Source organism: Typha latifolia, chromosome 8 (genome assembly GCF_019914945.1).
Source record: "Typha latifolia isolate L0001 chromosome 8, TyphaL0001v2, whole genome shotgun sequence".
Lineage (NCBI taxonomy): Eukaryota > Viridiplantae > Streptophyta > Magnoliopsida > Poales > Typhaceae > Typha > Typha latifolia.
In genome coordinates, this window is record NC_133093.1 from 12,515,379 (window position 1) to 12,524,863 (window position 9,485).

General features: G+C 39.2%; 2 protein-coding genes across 3 annotated transcripts; both read left to right on the top strand.

Annotated features, from left to right (window-relative positions):
- The first annotated feature begins 49 nt into the window (after window positions 1-49).
- On the top strand, window positions 50-3,737 carry LOC140794125 (putative casein kinase II subunit beta-4). Of its 2 annotated transcripts, none has more exons than XM_073145995.1 (5): window positions 50-639; window positions 1,895-2,113; window positions 2,786-2,895; window positions 2,994-3,159; window positions 3,420-3,737. In XM_073145995.1, the coding sequence occupies exons 1-5, from the start codon at window positions 414-416 to the stop codon at window positions 3,551-3,553; spliced, it is 855 nt and encodes a 284-aa protein (XP_073002096.1). In that variant the 5' UTR covers window positions 50-413; the 3' UTR covers window positions 3,554-3,737. The 2 variants fall into 2 exon arrangements, with proteins under 2 accessions (XP_073002096.1, XP_073002097.1); XM_073145996.1 differs by having other exon boundaries at window positions 106-639; window positions 2,801-2,895.
- A 1,675-nt stretch (window positions 3,738-5,412) lies between these two features.
- LOC140794070 (uncharacterized) lies at window positions 5,413-9,006 on the top strand. The gene is made up of 3 exons (XM_073145906.1): window positions 5,413-6,562; window positions 7,989-8,247; window positions 8,354-9,006. The coding sequence occupies exons 1-3, from the start codon at window positions 5,592-5,594 to the stop codon at window positions 8,525-8,527; spliced, it is 1,404 nt and encodes a 467-aa protein (XP_073002007.1). The 5' UTR covers window positions 5,413-5,591; the 3' UTR covers window positions 8,528-9,006.
- The last annotated feature ends 479 nt before the right edge of the window (window positions 9,007-9,485 follow it).

Sequence of the window (9,485 nt, forward strand, 5' to 3'; positions counted from 1 at the left end):
ATTTAAGTCTAATAATTTCATAAAATCATAACCAAGTATTTAAATTTTTACAGGATTAACCTTCGCCGTTCCTCACAATTACCCACAATCACTCCTCTCGACCTTGGCCCTTTTCTCTCCTCTCGTGCTCCTCGATAGTCGATATTTCCCAGCGACGAATCTTAAACGCGGAGAGGAGGGTCTCTTCCCTGCCATCCCCCCCCCCTTTAACTCTAACTCTAATCTCCTGCTCTCGACTCTAATCCTTGCTCCTCTTACCCAACTGGTCGGGTTCGGTCTCTAATCTCTTCTCCATCTCCCTAAAGTACGATCTTTTCGACGTCTGCTGCTCGATTCGATCTCTCCTATGCCGTGGCGGCAGGATTGAACTGGTTTGGAAGGATCGAGGTGAGAGGATAGAGGAGGAGGGGGAGATGTACAGGGATCGAGGATTAGGTGTGGCGAAGACGGAGATCGCGTCCTTGGACCGGAAGCGGATCAATGATGCGTTGGACAAGCACTTAGAGAAGTCCTCGCCGTCTACTTCCCGGGGATTCAACGGAAAGGAGAAGGACAGGCTCTTTGTGCCGTCGATTTCATCGGCGAAGAAGATGGACCGCCGCGACGAGATATCTCTCTCCAAGAACAAGTGCTCTGATGGTAATTTTGCTTAGCTCTACGTGTTTATTTTCTTATTAGTCTTGTGAATATTGATTTAATGAAGAGAGCGGACAATACTCTTATTTTTATATAGCATAGGAGGCAATTTTTAATTACAGTATTTTCAATTTTGTGGTTTCAACTTCGTATGAGTTCTAGATTTACAGGTTCTTTTTTGAGGCTTCATACTATTCCTATAAGTTGTACGGTTATTGTAATTGTCTATATTTTTGGTGCTATATCTATCTCATTTTTTATGGAAGTTAGAGCTTTTAAACGAAAGCCAGATTCACTCTTGAGGAAGCCATGGTCTCTTGCAACTTGAATTAGATTATTGAGATGATGCACAAACATTTTATGTTAAAGAATATACATAGTTGGAGATTTTCTGGCTATAATTCTCTTGCATATTGTTATTCCTTGCTGAGTTGTATGACAAAAAGAGTAATTTCCCTGGTTAGGGTTGCTGCATGAACCCTTTTCCTGCATTTACCTTTTTACCTTGAGTGAGAGGTCGTTCCAGTTGACTAAGGTTGTCACATTCCAAGTCATGCCTTATCTTCCTCTGTTTGTAGCGTTTCCTTCTCTGGAATGGGACCACTCTTATTGATGATTCTCTTTGTTGGATCGCCCCAAACTATTGTAACCAATTCACCTCAGAACTTGTCCTCAATTTATTTTAGGCCTCAGTGCACGCCACCTTTCTCTACACTGTTTAGTATTTAGAGTATGAAAATATAAGATTCTTGATATGATTTCTATTCTTTAATAACCTCAGTTTTTGTCTTCTTTCTCTACAATGTTTTAATAACAACTAATAAGACTACAAGATGTTTGATATGATACTATGTTGATGGGGTCAACAAACTTTTATCTAACTGTTTGGCTATTGTAGGAGGTGGAAGCTGTTTTGTTGAGTCAAGAGTCAGTGCTGCTATCCAGAGAGATAGATTTGTGGGGAACCTAGGGATCTTGAATCATCAGTTTACTAGGAGAATTATGTTCATGTTTTGTAAGCATATTCATTACTAGGTCTTATTTTATTATGCGTGCTTCTATAGGTAAGTGCAATTGAATTTTGCATGTTTTTCAGTCTTTCTTCTTTTAGGTTTATATCTACTTACACGTAGTAGACGCAACCCAAGTCTCCAATTAAACAGGTGTATTCTATGTACTTCTAGTATTCTTTCATTAGTATATTCTTGTGTCCACATAGTAGCTTCTGACATTTCTTTTGAATGCTATAATGTTGCAGAGGAATCTGAAACTGACACTGAAGAGTCAGATGTTAGTGGTACTGATGGAGAGGACACATCTTGGATATCATGGTTCTGTAACTTAAGAGGGAATGAGTTCTTTTGTGAAGTTGATGATGAGTATATACAAGATGATTTCAACCTCTGTGGGCTTAGCAATCAAGTTCCATATTATGATTATGCTCTTGATCTGATCTTGGATATTGAATCTTCTCATGGTAAGCTTGACTTTTGGTTTTCAAGAGAGAGTTCATGTCATAATTACCCCCAAAATGCACTGGTGAATATGAAATATTGTTTCCATAAAGCTCAGATTTTGTAGTTAGTGATTACATATATGAGATGATTTTAGTTGTTGAACCCATACCAATAATGTAAAGAAAAATGTCTTGGTTGTTGAATGTAGATTTTACATTAGCCCGTAACAAACTGACCATGCTTAGTCTCACCCTTGAGCACCAATTGGATCAATGCATGACCTAAGGATGGCTTGAGAAAAGATCTTTGTCAGAGGACAATTATTTCCTTATGTAGCTTCCACCTTTCTTACTTTCGTAGTGGTTCCTCAACTGTGACTATATCCTTCTTTATCAAACTATATAACCTCAACTGCCGCTACTCTTGACTTGTCATGAATAGGGTTTCCACTTTTATGCTATCCAGCTATCACATTCATTTCATAATGGTTGTCTCAGTTATACTCTCTTTTGAACAGTAGGGTACTAACTCCATCCATACGAGCTTTATTCCAAATGGTACACATATACAGGTTATCATGCAGTACATGTATTTCATGATACTAAAAGTAGGGGACTTTTGTGTTTTACTGCATCTGTGATATCTTGGTTGCCCTTACTTGGTCAAGTCAGATAATATATGTAAATATGTAGGTGATATTTTTACAGAGGAACAAAATGAGTTGATTGAATCAGCTGCAGAGATGCTGTATGGTTTGATTCATGTTCGTTACATCTTAACCAGTAAGGGAATGGCTGCAATGGTGAGTTGTTCTCTGGATTCTATAGTTTTCGTTGTTGAAGCTCATAATGTCTATGCATGTCATGATTGTGATTGCTTTCCAAATGTATATTCCTGCAGCTGGATAAGTTCAAGAATTATGACTTTGGAAGATGTCCGCGTGTATTTTGCTGTGGCCAACCATGTCTTCCAGTAGGGCAATCGGACATTCCTCGATCCAGTACAGTGAAAATATATTGCCCGAAATGTGAAGATATATATTACCCAAGGTCCAAGTATCAAGGCAGTATCCTTTTGTGCTGATACCTTTCTGTTGATTTATACCTAATTACCTACGTTTGTAGTACGTCTTATAGCTTTTATATCAATCTTGACAAACCTTCTTGTCATTGAATCATTTGAATTTTGAAATGCCCTTGCTTGTATTTTCCTGTTTCTTTGTATAATGCAACCAGACTGCTCATCTTTCATTTCTCCGAACTTTAAAAGTTAAATACAGACGATACTTTCTATTATCTCTTGCACAGTTTCTTGACATTGGTGTAGATATTGATGGTGCTTACTTTGGGACAACATTTCCTCATCTTTTTCTGATGACATATGGACACCTCAAGCCACAGAAGCCATCTCAACGGTACATTCCCAGAGTATTTGGCTTTAAAATTCACAAGCCATCGTGATTGAGCACATCTATAATTCTGAGAAGACAATTACGAGTGCTGCCTCTCACCAATCCTTAATATGGGAAATATGTTTGTAATTCTCTGAGCAATTCATCAAGCTTTTTAATTTTATTCGAGTTTATGACCACTGAGCAAGTTTAACTTATTGCTGATCATTTATCTACAATGCCAGCTTTGTGCATCTTGATTCTTCTTTTCGTATGTTCTTCTAGTAATGTTTTTGATATACATTGTCACGTGTTAAATCTTCAATTTCCTTGGTTATATAGTTTATTGCTTAAACACAAGCTGAGAATATTCTGTTAATATTCGTTTATAAAAAGAAATTTGAATCAATAATATATGTAATGTGGCGTTTGGATGTAATTTAATTGTTAAACCTGGTTAGCTATTCTTATTCGTTAAACTTGACTAAAATAGCCTATGATGTTTGAGGAGAACAGAGATGAGAAAAAAGAGACAAGTACTGAAACGATAGTTGATTAAAGTAATATATCTTATATTTTTGTTAGTAAATGTAAAATATTTGATGGAAGAATTTATTTAAGTAGATTATCGTAAACTTATTTTGTCTTAAACTAGTATTTGAACACTAAATCAGTTTAGTACTCACTAAACTAATTCAAAATAAATAAATAAACTTAAACCACATACAACCGCATAAATGTTGAGGTTGATGATATAGAAATAGAATCGATAGACAAAACTCAACTTGATTAAATTGAGCTCAGAATTTGATCACGATTACGCTCATATAAAACAATACGTCGCAATATTTCCGATAGAGATATTTTAGGCGGCTGAGAATGACATTGAGACTATGAGATAATGAGAGGCTTGTTTTTGTCGACATTATTTTTGACGCGATGCCTTCTCTGTTCAAATTGGATGTTTATTCCAATTTATTTCACTTTTATCGACGCTCTACTTGCTAAAATTTAAGATATAAACCTTCGAATAACAACGATTAAATTGGGAGGAGTCACCTCACCAGCGATCAATTCTCCGTCCTCATCGTTATCAACTATCTATCTACTCATCGCCTCATACAGTCACTCTCTAAATTTGACACGTGTCATTTACAAAGCACTGCTGACTTGTTTCACTTGTTCTTTTCTGCATATTGATTATTAGTAAACACTTTGGTCCTTGGCCCACTTCTAAACTACAAAAGTATTGGGTGATATGGACCAACTATTTATCCTCAGTATATTAATACAACTTCCATATAATTATTCTTCTTGTTTTTTTTTTTTTTGTGACAGTGTATAGATATATAGAATATCAATTCAAGATGGAGTAAAATGACTTATATTTATATTTTCGTGCTTGAATTCTAATCTTAAAAAATAATAATGGAAAGTAAGGATGATGGAAGTGTTCAAACTATGTAGACCCCCCTACATAGTTGGGCAATGGGCAAGAATTGATCCATTCTCGTTCCAAACCAAACCATGTTCTACTATTCCTGTGTGCATAGACTTATTCTCGGTACTTACAAATGGCCAGCCCCTTGTTGAGAGCCAACTGTTGGAAAAGAAGCTGTTATAAGTTCTCTTGTTTTTATTTCATTAGAGTTTAATGAAACTTTGATCCTCCCCTTAATTATTAATTAAGGTTTTAATTTTTTCTTCTCAACTACACTAAACAATGAAGATGGCGGGTAGACATTGGAAGCTCCCAATCCTGACCGCAGTGACCATTTCCTCAACCCAAAAATGACCAAACAACCCCTCTCTCATTTCCAACCCCACCTCCTCTTTCAGTCTTCACTTCCCATTCAACTACCATCTCTCCCTCCCCCTCATTTATAGACAAATGTACTTTCTTATACACCACTCCTTCACCAATCACCTAGGGACTAAAATGATTAAAAAAAAAAAAAAAAAGGTTTACAAGAGGAAAATAGAAAAAGGGGAGTAAATATTAAATTTTGTGAGGGGGCAAAAGGAGAAAAAAAAAAAAAGGGGGCAAAGGAAAGGATAGAAAAGGGGTCGCCTTTCCAATCCATGAAGAAGAGACGAAGGCATCATAAATGCATCACAAGAAGCCCGAGCCTCAGATCGGAACGGAAAGCTTCGATCTATCCTCCCCGTCCTCCGATTTCCCAATCTCTCCTCCTTCCTTCCTCCGAATCCAAATCCCTAACCCTAACCCTAATCACCATGCCCTCCACTCTACCCCTCACAAGCGACCGATCATGAACCCTACAGTCACATCCACCTCATCCTCTGCCGCCGCTTCCGTCGCCGGAAACCACCTTCGACGTCCGTTCCCCACCGCCGCCACACGCTCCGCCGTCCGCCACCTTCTTCGCCGCCTCCACCTCCGCCTCCGGCTGCTCCTTTTGCTTTCCTTCCCCTTCCTATATCTCCTCCTCTCCTCTTCCGGGGACGGGGCGGGGGGCGGATCAGGCCGATCCTTCCTCCTCGATTTCCTCTCCGCCGCTGCCTTCTCCTCGGCTCTGCTCCTCCTCCTCTGCCTGACCCTCCACGCCCCTCCTCTTCCCTCCCTCCGCCTCCTCCTCTCCCGCTCCTCTGCCTTCCTCCTCCCCCGCCACCTCCGCCGCGGGCACGCGCCCGTCCTCTGGTCCATTGGCTCATCGGCGAACCCTAATCCCAGCCGCCGCGCGGCATCCGGCTGCTTCGTCCAGGGGTATAGCAACGGCGACGTGTACGAGGGGGAGTTCCACAGGGGGAAATGCTCCGGCAGCGGGGTGTACTACTACTACATGAGCGGGAGGTACGAGGGGGATTGGATCGACGAGAAGTATGATGGTTTTGGGGTGGAGACATGGGCTCGGGGGAGCCGGTACCGGGGCCAGTACAGGCAAGGGCTCCGGCACGGGTACGGGGTGTACCGATTCTATACAGGGGATGTGTATGCCGGAGAGTGGTCGAATGGGCAGAGCCATGGATATGGAGTGCATACCTGCGAGGACGGGAGCCGATATGTTGGGGAGTTCAAGTGGGGTGTTAAACATGGCCTTGGACACTACCATTTCAGGTAAGGGATCAAACAGGCCCTCTTGATTTCTTTCATCCATTGGGGTCACTAAGATAACCACATATTAAGGATCTAGACCTGTTACATTTTTCTTTTTCTTTTCTATCCTTCGATGCTTATCAATTTGTGTTCCTTGTTTGACTTGGTTCTTGAGATTTAGGTTTGTTATTCATGTTATACAGGCTATGCAATTTGCTAGAAAATGATCTAGTCAATTCAGATATAAGGTTTTGATGTTGCTATAATTGTTGTAGTTTCTACGGAAAATGACTTGAATTATTTGGTTATATTCATGTCCCTTTTCTGCCATACAGTGTTTGTATTTTTGGTATATGGCTGAAACCTGAATGAAAAGTTCCGACGAGTATGCTTGAATACAAACATCTCATTATTTTGTCATTTCTAATATCAGATAATGTGCAAAAATGTTATATTTTTCTTTAGCAGGTATCACGGTAATAGACATTGACACGCCATATAATTAGCACAATATATGATCTGCAGTGCTTAATCAGGATTTAAGAACAGATTTGATTAAGCATATAATTAATTGTGTGATATATATGATCTGTACTGCATGCTTTCTACTAAGCTTTTAGGATAATTTATTGGAGTGAGCAACAATATGTAGACGAAACTGCCTTTGTACCTATTTGTTGTATCTGTTTGGTTTCAGTATTTGCTGGGATGTCGGAGTCTCATTCAACAGTTAACATTAAGGTTTTAATTTTGGTTGCATGTAAAAAATGTCTGATATATTGTTTAGATATTAAAATAAGGAAATAGAACCCTCGTGAGAATATATTTTACACAGTTTGTCTGAGGCATAAGCATGATGCTTGGCAGTTTGTTGTTGGTGCTGAATATAAAAGACTTATTCAACCATGATTTGAACTCCAAAGATTGTTAAACAAGCTAGATTTTCTAAAATTGCACTTAAACAACCATGAGTTGAGTTTGTTATCCCAAAACTTATGAGATATACCTCAATTTATACTGTGTATCACACTATCATGATCTTCAAAAGCACTGGAACTGAGAAACATATAATTGGTTGGTACTTGGAACTTCTGATAATAATATATGCTTTGCAGGTTCTGAGTTGGCTTTGCATATACTGTTTGTAGGCTTATGAGTTTTCTACTATTATTGATTCTCTAATGCCCTTTTCAGTTTATATTATGTTTTTTTGTCATTTTAAGTTGTTGGTTTATTCCTGAATATATCTGGTGAATAGTCGTTTGTGTTATCGTACCTTCTGCTATTCTTTCGTGGTTGCTGCTTTCGACTGTTTCTTCAAATTTATTTGGTAATTTCCCTGGAGATGCATGCTTAATTTGAACTATTTAACTTTAATATGAGAGCTATTTCTAGCATTTAAGTCTCAAACTTGAAATGTCACTGATTCTTATTCTACATTATGAAGGAATGGTGACACCTATGCCGGAGAATATTTTGCGGATAAAATGCATGGTTTTGGAGTTTATCGTTTTGCAAATGGGCATCGATATGAGGGAGCATGGCATGAGGGAAGAAGACAAGGCTTGGGGATGTACACATTTAGAAATGGAGAGACACAAGCGGGTCACTGGCAAAATGGCATCCTTGATACCTTAAGCACCCAGAGCAGTCTCCCTGGATCACCGATAGCGGTTAACCATTCTAAAGTGCTTAATGCAGTCCAGGTATCAGGCCTTATACCTATTTACATAGATATCCATTCACCAAAGCAGTTTCTCCTATAATTGGGATTTTTAAGGGCATTGTTTTCTGATTAAATGTCATCTTCAGGAAGCGAGAAGGGCTGCAGAGAAGGCTTACAATGTCCCACGAGTAGATGACAGGGTGAACAAGGCTGTGGCAGCAGCCAACAAGGCAGCCAATGCAGCTCGAGTGGCTGCTGTGAAAGCCGTTCAAAAGAGACTCCCTACCAATGGTGATGACCTACCATTGCCAATTGTTTGATCCTAATAAAGAATGCCTTGTTCTCAAACGATGTCAGTTCATAAATGCCTGCATAGAGCATTGGGGGGGAAGACTAACTTGAACAATGAAAGCAACTTTCCACTGCCTCCACCCTCTGTTGTTATTTCCTTTTTCCTCTAGAGAGCAGTCTTTACGAAAATCCCTCTGCCTTGGGCAACTTGCAGTTGTCGAAGACAACTGATTGAGTTGAAGCAGGTTTCTCCTTTTCTTTTTTAATTTTTGCTTCATGTAATATGTGAATATTTTAGTGCCGATGCTTAGGTAGGCACTGCTATGATGAGTAGACCGAGATCTTTGTCGCTTTAATGCGTGTATAGAGCTGTTTAAAAGACTGTTGTGTTGGTGAGAGTTTAAACCCTCACATCGGTCGGTCTATTATGTTGTAACCCGAATCATTTGATGTGTTGATGATACCGGAGGGCATTTTGCTTATTGATAGATGATTGTTGGTTATATCATTTTATTTATAACCATTTGACTTGTTTGTCATGGAATAGCTTGTTAAGTCTGAAAAAGCTTTTGTTCAACACACAACTATTTTTGCACAGTTTTTGTATATTTCTGTTGGTGATAGGAGTTTGGTGGCAAGCAAGAAGCCTGGATGAGAATCGAAGAGACAAGACTAACCCAAAGCAATAGAAGAAAAGTCGAGAAGCATATAGAACAACTGCAGTTAAAATCTCACTTAAATAACAAATATTTATATATCCCTGCTTAGTGTACATCTCTTCCTCCATTGTCAAGTTCAACATCCCCTGACAGGGGAGGGGGTACCATTGTCATTCTAAAAAGTTATAGTCGATTTCATCCTCATCCTGGAATAATTGCCACTCGCATATCAAATACAGTACTCCTCTAATGTCATTACCCATCATAAATTCAGCGTAATTAGACTGACGTCTTTCCGGCTATACCGTTTAACTCAATATCTACAGGA